Here is a 20,896-nt window from a genome sequence, read left to right on the forward strand (position 1 = left end):
CAAATAGAGCACATAGGCAGATACCAAATTTATTTAAATTAGGAGTGGCTATCAGGCTTGGAATTACTTTGATTGAGAGGCTGATGTTGATTAATTTAGTTACTTAGTGAAGTAACTAAGTGCGCACACACATACACACACACACACACACCCCAGGTCACTTTCTGAATCTAAGTGGAGGAGTTGGGATTCACAGTTGTGCTATGTCTAGGGCCAGGCCCATTCTTACGACACACTGCTGGATCATTTCCCCTTCAAACTCCTTTGAGTCTGGGCACCATTTGTAGGAGCTACTGGTAAAATGTGGTTCTGTTGCCTGGGAAGAACATTGTATTCACATGTATTCATATAGAAGATCAACAGAAAACAAATCTTTGGGCAAAGTGGAGCACAGAGAGGGTTAAAGGTGGAAAAAGGGGTCAGAAGGTGAAAGATGATGTGTGGGGTCTGCAGTGGGGATTAGGGGCCCATTCTTGGGATGGAATTGGAGGTGGAGAAGGGGTGGGAGGGTGGGGCTGGGGATGGTGTCACCTAAACCACAGGGGAGAGAAACTTAGTAGTATGAGAGGAAGCCAAGGAAGCTGAGAGGAAGACAGTATCTTTTCTCCTTTTTCTGAAGAAAAAAATAATTACATTTCTTCTTTTGGCCCATGCAAATGAAGATGTCTCCTCTGAGTTACAGATTCAACTAATACCATGTTAATGTATGTTTTGGTTTCTACTGAAGTTATGCCTTGTTTTTTAAACATTTGTTCAATGGCCTTTAAACTTCATTGCCAGGCTTTCAGTTCTTGAAAGGAGCTCATTAGATTTTCATTAACTCACCAGCTTTCAGTCAATACTAGGGACCAAAGTCCTATCCAGCCATTCTGCACAGCCCTTACAGTCAAATCATTAACAATTTCCAGCTGAACACCCTTCAGCAGTGTATTCTCAACCGCTTTATTACCACCACCCTAAGGAGTTTTTTCAGATACGTTTTCCCCCTAATTGCCCTTTTCCCACAACATTTCAATTCCAAAGATATACTATATATTCATTTATGTAACTGTGGCCTTTTGGAGGGTCACAAACCATTGTAATATTTAAGATTCTTCCCCAGCCCAAACCACCCTTTCCTGCCTTTGGTGGGAGACATTGTCCCTATAAAGAATGCATGCTTAAAAACTACTAAACAATGATTGTGGTCCTTCCAAAATAGTGTTTTCCTCTTATAATTGCCTTATTTATTTCAACAGTTAACTCTTTCCCCACTTACCAGCTCCTTTCCCTAAGTAACTAGAAGTGGAGCTATTATAGGGCCCCCTCTCAGCAGGAAACACAAAGGGAATATGCTTACCATGTCTCTAACACAAATAACAGTCCCCCAGGATGTAACTACCCGTTTCAGTTGCTGGAACTGAAATAAACAATTCAGTAGTTTTTTTTTTTTTTTAAGTATGTTTTAAAATTCTTTTTTTGGTGTGGAGAGGGAGAGCATCAGGATAAACAGCTAATGCACGTGGGGTCTTAATACCTAGGTGATGGGCTGATAGGCGCAGCAAACCACCATCACACCCATTTACCTATGTAACAAACCTGCACGTTCTGCACATGTATCCTGGAACTTTAATAAAATTAAAAAAATAAAAATTCTTTTTTTCTGCTAGCCTTGAGGAGCAAGGTTTGAACTATACCCCTTTCAGATGTAGAATAAAGATCAATATTGTTGTGTAGGGCACTTCTCTGCCATTGTTAATTAAATCAATGAATTATCTAATGTGGTTTTTCCAGTTCTTTGCTGTGTCCAGTAATTCTATACCTAGGATGTCTGTTTAAAAAAAAAAGATGTTTTCTGGAAATCCTGAGTAGAAAGGCTGTCATATGTATTCATTTATTAGGGCTTTCATAACAAAATATCCCAGACCAGGTGGCTTAGACAATAGAAATTTATTTCCTCGAAATTCTGGAGGCTAGAAGCCTGAAATCAAGGTGTCAGCAGAATTAGTGTCTTCTGAAAACTCTCTCCTTGGCTCGTAGATGATTATCTTCTAGTGTCTTTATATGGCCTTCTTCCCACTGGGTATGTCTGTGTCCTACTCTCCTCTTTTTAGAGGGATACAAGTCATATTGGATTAGGGCTCATCCTAATGGTTCATTTTAACTTCATTACACCTTTAAGGCTTTGTATCAAATACAGTCACATTCTGAGGGGCTGGGGAGCAGGACTTCAACATATGAATTTTGAGGGGACATAATTCTGTCTATAATGTAAGACCAGGTATAAAGAAGCCTATTGCAAGCCACAAACACAGAATTTGACTAAGATGTATTTATTCAAATTCCCACTATGTGTTTTACTAGCTGTATGTCTTTCAGCAACTCACTTAACCTGTCTAACTGCAATTCTAATTAGGCATATAATAGTCATCCCTGTCCCAAAAGATGGCTGTGAGAATCATGTCTAATTAATAACTATAACTAAAAAGTGTGTGTGTATATATATATATGTATGTATGTATGTATGTATGTATGTATACATATGTCTAGGACAGCATCTGGCTTGTAGTAATTGCTCAATAGAAGGGGAGTGGTTTATTACCTCTTCCCCTTGAATTTGGATCCAGACTTTAGTACATTTGGGAATTGGAAGATCGACAAGTCAGTAAATATTGGTAACACGAAGAAGGGGAAATAAATGAGCATTATTGAACTATAATATATTGAGTCTTCTCATGCACATAGTAGACCAAAAGTTTGTTTTTTGCATAAGATCTGTAGATTCATTCATTCAATATTTATTGTGCATGCAATATGTACCAAATACAGAAAGCAGTCATCTCACCTACTGTATGGAGGGCTCTTCTCACAGCTGATACTCAGTCTCCTATATTTCTTGTAATAGATTCCCTGGGATTGGGGAGTTTCTGCAAGACTCAGAATTTAAAAGGTGCCTCAAGTTGAACTACTATTATTGCAGTCAAAACTGTTTTTGCTCTCTTCAGGAACAACCTTACCTGTGTTCAGGGACTATTGTGTGGTATCATGCTACTGGTCCACATTACCAATTCAGCTATTGCAGCAATTACATGAAGGAATTCTTGTTAATGATAAAAGCCATTATGCTGTTCCTAAAGAGAATGCATTCCACAGCATTCATTAATTATGCCAGCCTGTAGATGCACAACTACCACGGCATACACTTGAGACCACACACCATAAGGATTGAAACTCTCTCAAAGCCACAATGTATGTCTGTGTTGCTTTGCACTCTTACATGCCCATCCTTTACAACAGCCCTTCTCCTGTCCTTCTGATTCTTAAAACTCAAAATCAGGATGAAGTAAGGCTGCAAAATGTCATTTATGGGGATGGGTTAGGCTTAAGTCTCCTGGAACCACCTTGGGTCACTCAGCTGTACGGAAGACCCCCCCGCCCCCGAGACGGTCTAGACCCAGAGTCATTCTCAGCCACACAGTAGTTAAGAATTCTTCATCCTACAGTATGCCCTCTTTAGAAAAATAATCGTAATGATGGGAGATGGGACACAGTGATAAATCTTTGATATCTTTGTTCATTAGTTTCCTTATCTCTCTCTCTTCTCTCTCTTCCCTTACCCCATTATTTTCTCTTTGACATAAACAGCCAACATCAGATGATCTTGTTTCATCTGCTGAATGTTCAAGTGATGATGAAGACTTTGTTGAATGTGAGCCGAGTACAGGTAGGTCAGGTCAGTCTTGTTTTGCTTGCTTTCTTTTTTCTTTTGCAAAAAACAATACATACATATATGTGATTTTACATGTGTTTTATATATAGATTATAGTGTGTTAATGTGTGTATATTTTTATATCTATATATGTATAAGTATACATATATAAATACTATATCAATGAAAGCATCAAATCCCATGGAAGGAGCAATAAGATCCCACAAAAATTTTAAGTCAGTCTCTTGATAGCTAACAAAAAATCATGGCATATGACTTAACATTGAGCAAGCAGATGCCCAGACTTACCACTGGAGCAGCAAACGTGTAGCAGCCAGTGGCAGCTATGAAATTCACAGAGGGTGGGAACATGAGGAAATGTATGTTGGAATGACATCAAGAAAGGATGAACCCATGGAGGAGCTTAAAGATTGGTAAGTGGAGCCATAAAGATTGGTAAATGACTTAAAATTCATGAATTGTTCTGAGTTAAGAGAACCAAAAAAAATATGTGTAGATATATATTTTCCATGGGATTTCAACAGCAGTTAACATGGTATTATCTTTATACTAATTTTGTTAACTGTGTGTCTAGAAAACTTGTGCAACAATATAGTAAACACAAAATTAGTACTGTACCATGCCGTGTTAACAGCTGTGATGCTTCAAAATGTATCTACTGTGCTGAAGTTGAGAAGACTTTAGCAATCAGAAGCTTCAATGTGTTCCCCATTTGGACCCAGATACATTTTGATGTTTTATGGTCTTTCTTTATAGTGAGCTATATATGACATAATGTCCAGCAGGCAATTGCAGTCCCTGATTATTTCCTATCAACTTTTCCCAGTTGTCTGTTTTGAGACTTACTATAAGTTAAACATTTATATGTATATAATAGAGAACAGATATCATCGAATTTCTGTGTATGTTTAATAGAATTAATAGCTGGAGTTGGGCCAGGATCTTATTTCTGCGAAGACTAAAATAAATAGAATTTTCTAGTTATTTTTTGCATTGCTTCCAGATTTTTTTCCTTTTAAGAAAAGGAAAGCCATTAAAAATTCTCTTTTGCTAATTCTAGAAAATTTAAGCTTCATGAAAAAATAATCTAATACAAATAAAAACCTTCCATTTCTGACCCCTAAATGATTTACAAGATTTCAAATCTGTTGAAGCCTGACTGCTTTGGTTTCTTGCAAGTCGCATTGGATCCAGGAAGTTCTGTGGGTTCATACCCTTAGTATGACACAGGGACATATCATTAATATGACGGGGCTTCCATTCTGGAGTGTAATCTGTTCCATTGGGAGCTCAGCTGTGTGGAGGGAAAGTAAATATGATCTGGTCGGGTTTTTTTTTTTTTTCCAGATTTTTAGGTAATAATAATCTGTATGTGCTATGTGAGGTTTTAACCCTAAAAGGGCAGATACATCCGAACTATACCAGAACTTGGGTGCCATGTTTTCATTAATTTATTCATTCATTCATTCAATAAATATTTTTGAGCACTCAGGCAGGATACAATATATCTCTGGATTTGAGTCCTTCCTATTCTGTTTTTTTGTTTTTTTTTTTTTAAGAAATTAGCTGTCAGAGAATAGAATAGTTTTGCTATCTAACTCCTCGCATAATTCAATTCAACAGATATTTTTGAGAGTCAACTGTATATGTTAAGCATGTGCTAGATATTAAGGGTTCATATATTAATAGGTCACAATCATCAATACGTACATTAGTTTGTTTTGTGGCAAACACTTTAAGAAATCTAGGCTTTAATTATATATATATATATATATATATATATATATTTTTTTTTTTTTTGAGGTAAGGTCTCACTCTGTCACCTAGGCTGGAGTGCAGTGGCATGTTTATAGCTCGCTGCAGCCTCAGACTCCCATGCTCAAGGTCCTCCTGCCTGAGCTTCCCAAGTAGCTAGAACTACATGCACCACTATGCCAGCTAATTTGTTTTATTTTGTATACAAATGGGATTCTCACCATGTTGCTCAGGCTGGTCTTGAACTCCAGGCCTCAAGAAATCCTCTCGCTTTGACCTCCCAAATGGTTTTCTTCCTTTCTTAGCAGTGATATCTCTATATGCAGCAATGTTTATCAAATCTGTAGATTTTAAGGCTTATCAAAATTGAGGCTTGGTCATTCTGAAATATTATCACCATCTTTCCTCAACTACTCACCCTGCCTCAGAAAGTCATCTCCACAGCAACCTTCATAATAAGGCAGTGGGCTTCAGATCTCAGCTTCAGATTCTCTAGCTCTATAGCTCCCCAGCTTATGGGTATATATTGCTATTTGTTATGAGACTTGAACAGCATAAACCTGAATGGCCCCAAACTAAATCCATTTGTTTTCTAGAGGACACACAGGTATTTTCTCGATTCAGAAGCAGAGGACAGAAATTCAACACCAACATTTCTTGAATAACATGGGGTGGGTGGGGAGATATAGTTTTTAAAACAATCTGTTGTGTTCTGTAAGGGAGCATGAGAGGAGATAAAGTGAGTGACAGAACCCCCTACCTTGAAAGAGTGAACATGTAGCTCTAGGAGGCTGATATTGATTTCTTCCACCTGTCATTATTCAACTCATCACATTTGAAGAATGAGCACTGCATTTTTCTAATTTTATTTACTCCATAAAGTATTCCTGGTGAGTGATTTGGATATACAGGGAAATACGTCAGAGGTATATTTAATACAAGAAGTAGGTAGATATTCCTAGTAATGCAGAGAGAGAAGAGGTTTGCCCAGAAGACCTGATTTCCGATAATGGAGATTACCTGCTTAGAGCTATCAAGCCCTCTTTTTCATTACATAAGAAATATCTCCTCAGAAGTTCAAGACCAGCCTGGCCAAAAGGGTGAAACCACGTCTCTACTAATAATACAAAAAATTAGCCAGGCATGGTGGCGGGCGCCTGTAGTCCCAGCTACTCGGGAGGCTGAGGTAGAGAATTGCTTGAACCCGGGAGGCGGAGGTTGCAGGGAGCCAAGATCACACCACTGCACTCCAGCCTGGGCAACAGAGTGAGACTCTGTCTCAATTTAAAAAAAAATATATATATATATATATATATATGTGTGTGTGTGTGTGTGTGTGTGTGTGTGTGTATCTCAGGCTTCACATTTTCCAAAAACAATACAGATTGAAATCAGAAATCAGTTTCTTGGGCAAGATTTGCACTGCCTAAAGAGAAGGGACCTGCTACCCATGCAGCAACAGATAATGGTGACATTAACATACCTTTGACATAAATTGCCAATCTTGCAATTCTACATTACCACTAACATTAAAATTCTGGTTTTGAATACCCTAATTCACTGCCTCCATTTCTAAAACATTTTTCCAGGCCTTTTGCTTGATGGAAATACACTAAATTTGGCTAACTTCCTTGGCCTTGTTCTATCATACTTACTACTTTATCTTCTTTCACTTTGCTAGCAAGTTTATTATTTTCTAGCTGTCTCCGTTTATGAGGCATTTAACTTCTACAGATTATTTCCTTATTAATTTACATCCATTTGAAGCTCTCACTTTTCATAAATTTGGGTAATTTAGTGTATGCTATAATTCAATTTTTATTTTCATGTGAGCATCAAATTTTAAATGAAATTATTTTTTCTTCAAATCACATTGGATTTTTAAACTGCTGGTTTTGAGTTAGGTATAAGCAATCGCCTTTCACTCACAGTACTTTTGTGCTTAGGGGTCACCACAGTTTGGTATAGCTTAATCTTATTATATTAGGAACAACATAAATATTTTTGGAGTTTGGTCAATAGGAGTCTAGAAACCTTGCAAATCCGATAGAAGTCAAATTTTCACGGTATACTTTTGCTGGTAAATATGTAGAAAATTTTTTTTAAAATCCCAAATCATGAGAGCAAGGCATAAAGTAAAAGCTCAATTAGGATTTGTCGACTAAATTAGTTTGAAACAGAACTTTATATCTCTAATTTCATTTCCCCTTTAACAGCTAAAATTAAACCTGTTGAATAATTTAAAATTTATGATTTCATATAATAGGGCTGCCCTGACAAAACCTATATTTTTAACAAATTTATTTTAAAATATTTATTTCTTTGAGACTGGGTAACAAGTCTGGCTAATTTTTGTATTTTTGGTAGAGATGGGGTTTCGCCGTGTTGGCCAGTCTGGTCTCAAACTCCTGGGCTCAAGTGATCCACCCACTTCAGTCTCCCAAAATGCTGGGATTACAGGCATAAGCCACTGTGCCTGGCCAAAACCTACTTTTTTTTGAGAAAATTATTCTCTGCTTTTTCCTCTCCCTACCTTTTTTTTGGGAACTAGACTCTTTTATAAGTCACAGATACAATCACATTTTCTGAATATTTGCTTCAAGAACCCAGAATTGAACCTTTAAACAATAAAGTTATAATAAAACCATCTGCATCAAATGAAGATATTCAGAAGTGTATCTGAATAGCTATCTAAAGGCGAGGGTCTGGATTTTAACTCTTGATTTATAAATGTTAATTGTGTTCTTCACAAAACAAATCAGTAATATTTTAGATTCGTTCTTTGCATATAAACTGTTTCATTTCCAACTGCACTTCTATTAATATTAAATTTTGCAGTAAATTCATATTTCATTGTCCTTTTTATCTCTTTGAATCCAAGAAGAAAAACAGATGAGCTGGAGAGCATTCAAATAACCCCTAGGAAAAGGATACCCTCATGAGATTATGGAAGCCAAATAGCAATTAAGATCATTAGTAAATTCACATTTGTAATCTAAAATGTGGGAATGAATTCTGAAATTCAGAGAAAATAATGCAATTCACTTTCCATTTCTTCTCTTTCCCATACCCCTGCTGCTATCCCTAGAATGGCCATCTTTGGAAATAGAGTAATAGTGAAAACAAATGTATTCTTAGATGAGCTTTTGTATAATTAGACATGATCAACTTCCTGGATTTTACATATTTGTAGTTTCAAGATTCTAAAAGTCTTGGGGGCAGAAGGCCACAGAGCAGAGCGAAAAAAAAAAAAAGTAGTACTTTTATACCTGATAAGTGGGCACGGCAATACTTAACCACATTGATTCATCCAGTCGTTATCCAGGGGTATATTTTTCAGTTTGTCAAGTAGCTAGTTTTTCTGCCTTCACTTTTCTTAAATGTCCTTTGATCAAATCTCAAGGGACAGCACTTCCACCAGCGGGCAGACAGTAAAAGGAAGTGAAGATGAAACACATCCATCCATCAATAAGACTGTGCTAAACAGCTTTCATAATGGGTCGTATTGAAGGAGATGTTTAAACTAATGGCAGTAATATGAGATGACAAAACAATTGCTATTCCCAGAGTGGTTCTCAGGTATATTTTTACTCCTCAAATCTACAGTATTCACATTTGCATTTGGGTGTTACTGCTACTTAGTTCCTCTTTGTTAGCCCTACTATAATATACAACCCAAACTGAGTGAAACTTAAATTTGGCATAACACCAAGATCACTATTTTCCAGGTGGAACTGGATTCTTAATCTTTATCAGTGAGATGCCTCGGGAAAGTATCATCTGAAAATCTGGCACTGAGTTACTAAAAGCTCACCAAATCATTTTAATTTTTATTTGCTGGAACATGGTAGAAAATGCAGCTGAAATATTGATAGATAATTAATAATTTTCCAGTGAAGGATCAAGAGAAATTTATACCAGAATTTACAGATAACAAGTAAATGTGCTGATTGTTGGCCTTAAATTTGATGTTTGAAATCTTATAGAGATACATTTTGTCATTTGTGTCTTTGTCAAGTTTGAAGTTAGCAACCTGTATGTTTTTATTACAAATAAGTCAATTTTATTTAACTATTTATTCACTTTAGATTTTTCTATATGAAAACTCATTAGCAAATAGAATTATGTTAAAATTTCATTAGTCAATGGCTATTCAGAATATAGTACAAAAATAAATGTCCAAGTAAAATCTCATAGGAATGTTGGAGTATGACAGATCTCTAAATTCAATGATCTGTAAATGCTATAAATTCTGATAAAAGGCTCAGATCCACTTAAACACTTTGACCAAAGAGATAATGGAAATAATCTAAGACAAGCATTTTAGCTTTGGAAAGAGAACTGTATATCAATAGAAAATTACTTAATTTAATTATTATTGGCTGTGGACATCAGTCATTTTAAAATTTGACTTATAATACATGTCTAATGCTCACAAAAGCAAATAGTTGTTCACATACTTAGGTCTAGGCTAAATCATACCCATTTTTCAACTGCCTTTATTGATCTGTAAGTTAATAGAATATATTCATGGGAGTATAATATTCCAGATTAATGACACAGTTTTTGTCTTTATTAACCCACTAAATTATTTCACTTTTTTTTTTCTTTTTTCTTTTTTTTTTTTTTTGAGATGGAGTGTCACTCCGTCGCCCAGGCTGGAGTGCAATGGCATGATCTCGGTTCACTGCAAGCTCCGCCTCGCAGGTTCACGCCATTGTCCTGCCTCAGCCTCCTGAGTAGCTGGGACTACAGATGCCCGCCACCACGCATGGCTAATTTTTTTCTATTTTTGGTAGAGACGGGGTTTCACCGTGTTAGCCAGGATGGTCTCAATCTCCTGACCTCGTGATCCACCCACCTCAGCCTCCCAAAGTGCTGGGATTACAGGAGTGAGTCACCGTGCCCGGCCAGTTATGTCACTTTTTTATAACAGCCCCATCCCAACCCAAGTTATTTTTTAAACCATTGCAGTAACTATGAGCTTTTAAAATCCTTAATGGTGAAATGCTTTGAAAATTAGGGTAAGAATAGAAATATAAGAATAGGAAAGATCTACTAATTAGCTATTGCATTTTAGCCTGAGGAATAGTGTGCATAATATATGTGGCCCATAGAATGACTCTTATGGATTTCATAACAAATATATTTAATAATAAAAAAATGAAAAAAAATTCTATCCAGCTCCATTACCCAGGATTTTTCGGTAGGTTGGAGAGCGAGGCAGGGGAATCCATAAAAATCAATGTATGAGTGTATATACTTCTATCTGAAAGTTTGATAAATCTCTTCTATATGTAACACTTTTGAGTAACTATTACATGTAGGCACTAGAATAGGTGCTAGGAAAACAAAAGTATTTTGCTTCAGAAATATTGCTTCTAGAAGTTCAGTTTATTAGGAAAGGCAGATATAATAAGAGGAATAAGAGGAAGGGAAGAAACAATGAGGACAATGAATGGAAATGCCCACGATATTATCAGCACCCTAAGGATGTTGGAGCACTCCAATTCAGTGAACAGCATACCTTATCAGGGATATGCAAGAAAAAAAAAATCACACAAGATGATGCCAAGCAGTGACAGATTCAACTAATCCCAAGAAGCATTCTTCTGTATTTTAGTTTGGTGACACAGAATTCTCATTTATTATGATTGAAAAATTAGTACAGTTCAGTAAAGTAAAAAAGCAACACTCTTTTGGAATTAGTACAGCTCAGTAAAGAAAAAAAGCAACACTCTTTTGGGGGCTTCACATATACAGTATGGCCAAGGGCCACACCATTTTTAGGTAATAGGGTAAAGGATGGACATGTTGAAGGGAGAATTTCAATCTGAACTCATGAGAACTTCCTGATTCCAAATGCCAATGCAAGTGGTACATAAGGAGTGAGCTTAATGACATAAGGAGTGAGCTTAATGACGTCATTAAGCAAGTCCCCCAAAAATCAATAAAGAGGGATTGGGTTTTAAAAGACAAGTTTTTATGGGATTTATTCTTTTTATTCTACATTTTTCTTCCATAAGCCCCAAGTATATGTACTGTGTGTATATATATATGATATGCACATATGCAAATAATATAGTGCCTGTCACTCCATATATATGTAGACACAGTATAAGTGATATTAGACTAATGTAATCAGAGATTAACAGCCCCTACCATCAGTCATGTGTTTACACAGAAATTCACGCCATCATTCTTAACCAGCATCAGCCAACACAGACATGCATGATACTGTTTTAACTTGGCAAACAAAGCATGTTGATTTTTCTTTAAGATTTCTTCATCATAATTATAATGGTGACTCCATAATTCAGTTATCCTTGGGAGGGGTGGAAAGAAAAAATTATACAGATATATCTATCCGTATATGCACATTCCTGTGTATATATATAAATAGATATATACCTTGTATATATTTGAAGAACATTTTGTTGTTTCACCTCATCTTGTGCCGCATGAATTTTTGGTGGTTCAATTTATTTTGTTTTCATATTTACTATTTTGATCATTATGGCTATTTTTAACTCATTGCTATACTTTTATGAGTAATTATAATCATTATTTTCAAATACTGAGAGATATATAGATATACAAATCAAACAAGGCAAAAAAATCTTTTCTTGCCATCCTAATCTCGAATTCTTCCCCTTTCAGCATATCCCTCCAGTATTTATCTCAAAACAAAACAAACCCCAACGAAATCCAAGAAAGTTGTGTACAAAAGAATGAATACTGTGTTTTCCTCTTCCTCCTTCTATGCATATTTTTCCTTTTAATTTCCTTTTCTTTCCTTTTTATTTACCCCCATATCTGCATGGACCACTTGCCTTTACTTTCCCCTTTATGACAATGTAATTAATTGAAAAGATAAAAGAAGAGTCAGAAAAAAATAAAAGAAAAACACATAGAAACGACAGAGAAACACACCCCTCTCCACAAATTTCAGATGGCATAAAAAGAATTTTATTGCAGATATAGAATATTTGTTGTATCTTTTATTTCTGTCTGGACAAGCCCAGGATCATTGTGTGGCATGCCGTGACAGTTTTGTAGCTAATCAACTAACCATGGCCTCCATCACCAGTGCATGACACCATCTTGTGTTTCATCCAAGTGACACATCTAGGCTAACCCAGCAAGTCCAGTGTATGAGTTGTGGGGATTACATTCTTTTGTAGTTATAATTTCGTGGGTCCTTGTTTTTATTATTTCCATTGGATCACGGCAGCCCTAAGAGCTGCTCTCGCAGCATCTCTGTATGGTTTTGTTCTTGTGTTTTCTTTTCTTGGCACAGCAGTCAAGCATGTGTCTCTTGTTTGGCACATCTGTCTTGCCATCTTGTCTTGTCCACTGTCGTGGTGTTGTTCTGTGATTCTGTTCTCTGTTTGTAAGATGTGATTTGAAATCCTCTGCCTTTATTTCTCACTCTCCTATTGTCTCTACTTTTAACCTTACCCCTAGGGAACTTCACAAAGAAGCAAAACAAACTTTCAGTCACATTGTAAGGCTGGTCACTGGTTTGCATCTGGAAGTCATAAGTTGTACTTTTTACCTGACTTAAGGAGGAAAAACTTACAGTGGGAAACTACTGATAATTATACTCAAACAGCAATCTGATCAACGACAATAAGAAACCCTTGTTGATTATTTTTGATATGATTAAATGGGCTTACTGTTAAAGGGACTTCATGTAAGATCTAATTTCCAAAGAGTTTTTTTCAGAAATTATCAGTCTTCTAGTCAGAAACTTTTCTTCAGGAGCAGATCAACGGAAGATGTTTTTCAGGAATTGTTAGTGAGGGAGCATCATTTCTGCTGTGTAGAACAGTGCCTTTTCCTGAATTGGTGAGGAACTTTATGGAAATCTGCAAATGTTTTATTATAAAATGCATTTATGTTTATGTATTAAAAGATAAATGTGTTCAGCAAGGCATCTGAGGATGGGAAAAAAAACTTTTTAACTTACTGGTTCCACCTCATGCATATTTCGAGGTAAGATTATCTTTTGATCTTTCTGAGTCAACTGATACACATTTTACTTTTTTATTTTTTAATTCATGGAAGCATTAGAGAGCCAACACTTCAACTTGGACCTAAATTCATTCTTTTCCCATTCCAGAGAACACGACGTACATAACAGCTTTAGTTCTGAGAATAGAGTCTGAATTTTGAGACAAAAGTAGAAGGAAGTGCCCAGTTAATTATCCAAATGTTGGACTCTACCTGTGATTATCCAGGCGACTTGATGCTTTACTTGGAAGGATTTGATTAGTTGGATACGAATAGCATGAAAATGACACTTTGTAACAACTTTCCCTCTTTAAGGGTTGAGCACGAGAATATCAAATAGGTATAAAAATGAGTAATAGGTCATATATTAATAGATTAAAGATTATTCAATAGGCCTAAAGATTTCAGATGAAAAATCTGTATTTGTAATCTGAAAAAGAGAAAGCATATCCAGACCTGTGGTTTTCTAATGAGACCTTTCAGTCAGGCCAGGGTAGCTACTGGTTTTTCTTAAGGGTAAGGGAAGAAAGGCCAAGGATGAGGAACTGGATGACTCTGTGGACTAAGAACAACTTTCTGATGAAAGAAGGAAGGGAAACAAGAAAGGTGAAGAAAGAGGAGGAGGGAAATGTAAAAGAAAGGAAGGAGGAAAGGAAGAGATATTGATTACGAGCCAGGTAAAGCTGCTTGCTGATAAATGTTTTAAAACCAGCACACATACAGAGCTCTAATTTGCAGTTTTCCAGTTTCTGTATGGTGTAAAATATTCCCACCATGGCTGATTTCTAGCTACCAATATGACAGCCCTAAACTCAGAATTGGGAAGTGTGCTTGCTCGTACACAATTATATGGCTTTTTCATCATACGTACACTATAGACATCAAGAACCTCGTAGATAATAGTACAATTTAGTAAAATAATTAGGAAGTACCGAGTTTTCAGTTTTTAATTATCTGTTTTTAATATACTTGTAACTTTATATCTATTAACTTTTGAAAATGGCCATGTTTTAACAACCAGCTTGCAAATTTCCTAGAAATTTTGCAATCAGTTGTCATAAACTGGCTCAAGCACACCACTAGCCCAGGTACTATACTGGGTACATGAAAACACAGTATTTTATTTAAATCTCATTTTAAGTTATTGTGAGATAAAAACTACCTTGGTCATCTTACAGTTGAGAAAATTGGGATTTTAAGTTTGCTTGTTCAAGGTCACATACCTGCACAAAAATGGTAGACGTAATGTTCAAGTCCAAATCTGTTTGAAAATAGACATTTTCTTTATATTACAGTGTGCCAGTCATTCTTTCAACACTTCTCAAAGTACTAAGTTGTCGAATTTTGACACGCTCCTTTGTGGAGCTTAGCATGACTCGGGTTTCCCTATTGCCTCAAGGAGGTCCTTGGCTTTAACTGTCTTAGATAAAATGGAGTTTAAATGTATTATGGTTGTGTCAATGGCAAAATGAAGACAGTGAAGCAAAATTAGAACTCCTGATTACTCTGTTTGTAAATGCCACCAAAATTATGACCATGTCTTCATGAGAATGTCCACTTTGACTAATTTTGTTTCCTCCAAATATTCCTCTTTTACTAACATTGACAAAGAACAGGATATTTCTTAGGTTTTCAAATTCTGTCCCTTGAGCTTTGGAAAGACCATCCCAGATACATTTTCTGAGCACATAGAATCTATAGCATGATTCCATTACATAGTTAGGTTTTATAACTTTTAAACTCTAATGAATTTTATTTAGTTACGGTATGTAATGCATGTTAATTAACCAACTGCACAGTGAAATATGTCAATGCCCTTTGCTTCCACATTTTCTAATAGGGTAAGCTAGTATATTAACATTTAAAACAGCATGAGAACCATAGTACTGCAGAAAGCAGCTGCAGTTTTTAAAAAGATCGTTTTATTGTAAGATACTTAATCATTGCTTTGTAAAAGAGTTTGAGAGGTCTGGAAATTAAAAAGGAAAGTGTTACAGCTTTTTAGTCCTTCTAATTTGACCACATAGATAATTTGATTGGGTTTCTGATAGTGCAGTATTTTGCTTTAATTTGGTGTGAAGTTTAGTTGCCCCCATAATTTTTTTTTTTTTTTTTTTTTGGTCACTCTGTCACCCATGCTGGAATTTAGAGGCATAATCTCAGCTCACTACAACCTCTGCCTCCCGGATTCAAGCAATTCTCCTGCCTCAGCCTCCTGAGTATCTGGGACTACAGGCGTGCGCCACCATACCAAGCTGACTTTTGTATTTTTAGTAGAGACGGGGTTTTACCATGTTGGCCAGGCTGGTCTTGAACTCCTGGCCTTAAGTGATCTGCCTGCCTTGGCCTTCCGAAGTTCTGGGATTACAGGTGTGAGCCACCATTCCGGGCCTACCTATAGTAAACTTTCCATGGCAGCATACACAACTTTGAATAAAGTCCTTCGAAGTGATTTCTAGGCTTTCTCCTATAGGTTTGCCACTGCTACAACTTTGTTTCATCATTCAGTGAATATTAGCACTTCCTTTAGTGAAATATAGTCTTAAGTACTTCAGATTGTTAACTACTTTAATCCTCACAGCAATCATGTGAGAGTCTATTCTTATTATCTCCATTTTAATTATCAGTAAATGGAGGCACAGAAGAGCTAAGCAAATTATCAAGGTCACACAGCAAGGAAGTAGAAGAATTGGGATCTGAACCCAAGCCAACTGCCCCCAGCGTGGACACCCATCACTATGCTATCCTGTCTCTTACATAGTGCTTATTTTCCATTAATGTAAATATACGAAATAGCTGCCGGCCTCCTTGATAATAAAAGAAAGTCTGTGTATTTAATGTATTACATGATTGGGAAGTAGTTGATAAATGCGTTAGTTATTATGTATCAAAAAGGCTTTAAGAATCTTGGTTGATGGGGGTTATAAAATTGTTCCATTATGATTTATTCAAATAATTGTGGTTAAAACAAGTTACCCTGGTTTCCCGTAAGGAGGAATGACTCCAATATTGGAGAGAAATACCAACACTTATGTGAGGTGAGTCTCCCTTGATGTCACCTATGTAATAATATGTGCACTTGGGGTTTCTTTTTCTTGTTTTGTTTTTTGAGACAGAGTCTCCCTCTGTCGCCCAGGCTGGAGTGCAGTGGCGTGATCTCGGCTCACTGCAGGCTCCGCCTCCCGGGTTCACGCCATTCTCCAGCCTCAGCCTCCCGAGTAGCTGGAACTACAGGCGCCCGCCACCCCGCCCGGCTAATTTTTTGTGTGTTTAGTAGAGACGGGGTTTCACCGTGTTAGCCAGGATGGTCATGATCTCCTGACCTCGTGATCCGCCTGCCTCGGCCTCCCAAAGTGCTGGGATTACAGGCGTGAGCCACCGCGCCCGGCCGCACTTGGGGTTTCTAGCTCATTATTCATGATCAATTCTGTTCAAAACATATGCTCAGACAACAGCCACCTTTAACTGATGTTAGGAATCTAAGAATAGAGGCTCTTAGCAAGAGCTTGGGTTAAGATACTGCATTTCCTTTATTTCAGAAATAAATCTGTTTCTTGGAACACAGTGATTTAGGTATTACAGCTAAAAGAAAGCAAACAAAACAAAACAAAACAAACTTGTATTTCTTATCTTAGACCCTTTCTGACACCCACATGCCCTTGACATATCTTAAAATTGTACCTATTTGTTTATCCTCCCTTTTTCCCCACTTCCTTGCATTATGCATCCAAAACTATTTAAAAAACCAAAACACACACACACTTTTTTTGAGTCTTTGAGTTGAGTTTCCTATGCAAGAAAAGAATCCTAAAATGAGTTATAAAGAACTAAAAATCACAATTAAAAAGGAAACATAATTTTAAAACTGTGTTTGCTTTTATTATAATCCTTATTCCAAGGCAAGTATGGCCTGCGCAAGCATCTGAGGATTCCATTACAAATTATATCAGTCTCAACCCATCCCGAATCCAGATCATAAACTGGAAAATGTATATAGTTGAAAATGTTTGCGTACCCTCTGTCCTAGAGCAGTGCTTCCATCTTAGCTTTGAAGCAGAGACCTCTTCTTACTAAAAGATCATGAAAATTGGCAATACTGTATTGCCCAGTGTTAAAATTTGTCAGATTAATTACCCAGAGCCAAAGTTAGCAAACTTTTTCTCTGTAAGGGCTGGGGTGTAAGTATTTTACACTTTGAGGGTCTTACAGTCCCTGCCCTATCTCCTCAATCAGCTCTTATAATGACACAATAGCAGCCATGGAAACAAATAAATGAGCAGGGCTGTGTTTTCATGAAAGTTGATATACAAAAGCAGAGATGGAGCTGGATTTGGCTCAGAGGTCATAGTTTACCCCAATCTAGAGAAGTCCCATAGGTTAAAAATGTGTAGTCTTTTTTTTTCTTTTTAATACGTAAGACCTTCTTGCCCATTTTATAGTCGATCCCAACATTTTTTGAGTTCTCCACTAAGTACATGAGACCACACAGGATACAACAGGACATTAAAAGCTTTTTTTTTTTTTTTTTTTTTTTGAGACGGAGTCTTTTTCTGTCACCCAGGCTGGAGGACAGTGGTGCAATCTCGGCTTACTACAACCTCCGCCTCCCAGGTTCAAGCAATTCTCCTGCCTCAACCTCCTGAGTAGCTGGGACTAAAGGTGTGAGCCACCACACCCAGCTAATTTTTGTATTTTTAGTAGAGACGGGGTTTCACCATGTTGGCCAGGCTGGTCTCGAACTCCTGGCCTCGTGATTTGCCCCCCTCGGCCTCCCAAAGTGCTGGGATTACAGGCATGAGCCACCGCACCCGGCCCTAAAAGTTCATCTTTAAGGACATTTCCCACCTTTGTTTTAGATATGCCACTATCTCAGACATGAAACACAATAACAAACTAAACCAGGGTCATCTCCACCCAGCTTGTACACTACATCTTTGGGTAAGAGCTTAACGTCTTGCCCTTCACTTTGCCAGTGTGTCTTCTGAGCTCCCCACCTCTGCTAGGTGTGGGCTGCATTCACCCCCAATTTTAGACCTCTTTGGCAGTAGCTTCCTTGATCTCCAGCCCACATACTGTGTCATATCCCAGTAATTCTTCCCCAAACCTTGGCTGGGGGTTATTGAGCTGAGAAATGTCTAAATGACTGAGATACGTTTTCGCAACCTGCTGAGAGCCTCTTCTTTCCCTGTACTCCTCTTTGATTTGTAGCTTTATAAGTTTTGTGAGGAAAGTGGGAAAAACATTCTTGGTGACACAGGCAGTGAATGAGGAGGACACAATGGAGTGGGCACCATATCTAGGACTCCTGCCTGCATTGCGAGCAAAAGCATGTATTTATATCTTAGCCCTCTGAATGTTGGAGGTAGCAGATTATACAGTATGGTGCAGGAAGGAGCATCCTATGTCCTGAGGTGAATAACGTGTTCTACCACCTGGCAGCAGATTAGACCAGATCAGGCTATGAGAATACAGGTTCACAGTCAGATTTAGTACTACCAGCCAGATTTGGTACTACTGCAAAAATGGCTTTTCCTTAAGAAGTTTTTGTTTTTAACTTTTATTTTAGGCTTATGGGTACATGTGAAGGTTTGTTACCTATGTAAACATGTCATAGGGTTTTGTTGTACATATCATTTGATCATCTAGGTATTAAGCCTAGTATCAAATAATTATCTTTTCTGCTCCCTCCATCCTCTCACCCTCCCTGCTCAAGTAGACTCCATTGTCTGTCGTTTCCTTGTGTTCATAAGTCATCATTTAGCTTCAACTTGTTGAAAACATGCAGTATAAGTTAATGCTTACTCTCTTTAACATCTTTCACATTAGAAATCTATGGAGAAGAAATATGAAAGACTCATTTATAAACATGGGGCAAACCATGAAGCTAAATCTTAATGTATCCCAAACCCCAGAGGGAAAATAAGGTTAACTTTGGGGAGCCAGGGTGCTTAGTGATAACATTATGAGCTTTCTACATTAGCAGGGCCCCCGTGTGGTTTTGTGCCTGGAGTTGTAAGGTTCTGAACTACAAAGAAAGCAAACAAAATGAAGAGATGATGCAAGGAGGCAAAAAAAGATGGAGGCATTAGGAAAGGCTTTGGGGGCAGGAGGCACGGGGTCATCTTCTAAAATAACCTATTAGAATGAGTGTTTTAATAAGTTTGGAGATCAAAGAGATTAACAAGAACAAGAGGAAAACAAAGGTAAATTAGGCACTATTGATGGCCTGACAAGGACTTTTTTCTCCCTTTCTGCTTACAATAACCTCGCATTTTACCATGTGGCTAGTTGGTTTGTTTACTTGTTTGTTTACACTTACTCATTACTAGCTTTCCCTATAAAGCAAGGGAAAACACTCTGTCCCCAGGGGCCAGCTGCATAACATGAATAGATGAAATAGACCAGACCAGATGCAATCTGCAGTCATGGGAACTCTGAACTGAAGAGAACATGCCCTCATTTAAAGGCATCCAAATGAAACATTTTAAAAACGCTAAAATAAAGAGACCCCCATGAAGGTCAAACAAGGCATAATGAGACACATAGTGTTTTTTATTCTTTTGTTTCTTAAATTCCTTTAAATATAGCCCTTTCATAAATTTGGAAGGATGTGCTCTCAGTAAAATTTCTGGTTGAGTAAACTCTTGGTGACATTATCAAATTAAACAGCAATCCCTTCCAAATTCCCATAAAGCTAAGACCTTTTTTTTTGGCACGTCTTTTTTTCTCTGATAATCCCAGAGTTTATATAACCTCGAACTATAAGCTTGATGAATGTTAGAGTTCATTGTAATGCTTTTGGTTTAGGTGACAAAACTGATGCCTACAAAGGTAAATTGGCTGAAGGTCATGGACCTAGTCTTTATTGGAGTTGTAATTCAATCCCAGGTGTCCTAAATCTTTAATCCATGCCATTTTATTGATATTATATATTAAGATTTTTTTATTGTATATCCAAAGATTTCTGTTCTAAACTGAGATAACATCCAACAGAGAATTCAGAAGTAGTATGAAATTCATCATCTTCCCTCTACTGGACATTGTTGCCACACAAGATGATATCATTGACCCACTTAGGGCTCAAATCTACAACTCTATTATTTTAGTCACAAAGGGAACTAAGAGATTATAGACAAGTTGTGAAGCAGTTAGTGGTGACTAGAAGTCTCTTGTGGCACAGACTCAAATATATGCTCTAGTGATGTGTTCTCAGTAATGTTATCTGCCCACACAGAGGACAGATTAAGCAACCTAGAGTACTGGTTCCCAAGCTCGAATTTAAAACCAGTACCAGTCTATGCCAAAGCTTTCAGTGACCCATAGTGAAATGAGAAAAAAAAGGACAATATAGTGAGTCTGTACAAAGTCAAACTTAAAGAACTGCCCTATATTCAGATACTGTATCATGTGTTTTTG

At 37.2% G+C, this 20,896-nt stretch overlaps 1 protein-coding gene across 21 annotated transcripts in view; it reads left to right on the forward strand.

The window, feature by feature from the left end:
- Positions 1–20,896, forward strand: part of NRXN3 (neurexin 3) — a 1,699,552-nt gene that overhangs the window by 1,637,671 nt on the left and 40,985 nt on the right. For 14 of the 21 annotated variants that reach the window (XR_008493627.2, XM_054448164.2, XM_054448165.2 and 11 more), the window contains one exon: positions 3,625–3,703. Coding sequence is in view for 18 of the 21 variants with exons in the window: in XM_054448164.2 (XP_054304139.2) it covers positions 3,625–3,703 (79 nt within the window). In the remaining 3 variants the exon portion in view is untranslated. Of the gene's footprint in view, positions 1–3,624; positions 3,713–20,896 lie in introns of all 21 variants that reach the window. The other 7 variants (XR_008493626.2, XR_008493628.2, XM_054448166.2 and 4 more) reach the window with 1 other exon arrangement.

Source organism: Pongo pygmaeus, chromosome 15, assembly GCF_028885625.2.
Source record: "Pongo pygmaeus isolate AG05252 chromosome 15, NHGRI_mPonPyg2-v2.0_pri, whole genome shotgun sequence".
Taxonomy (NCBI): Eukaryota; Metazoa; Chordata; class Mammalia; order Primates; family Hominidae; genus Pongo; species Pongo pygmaeus.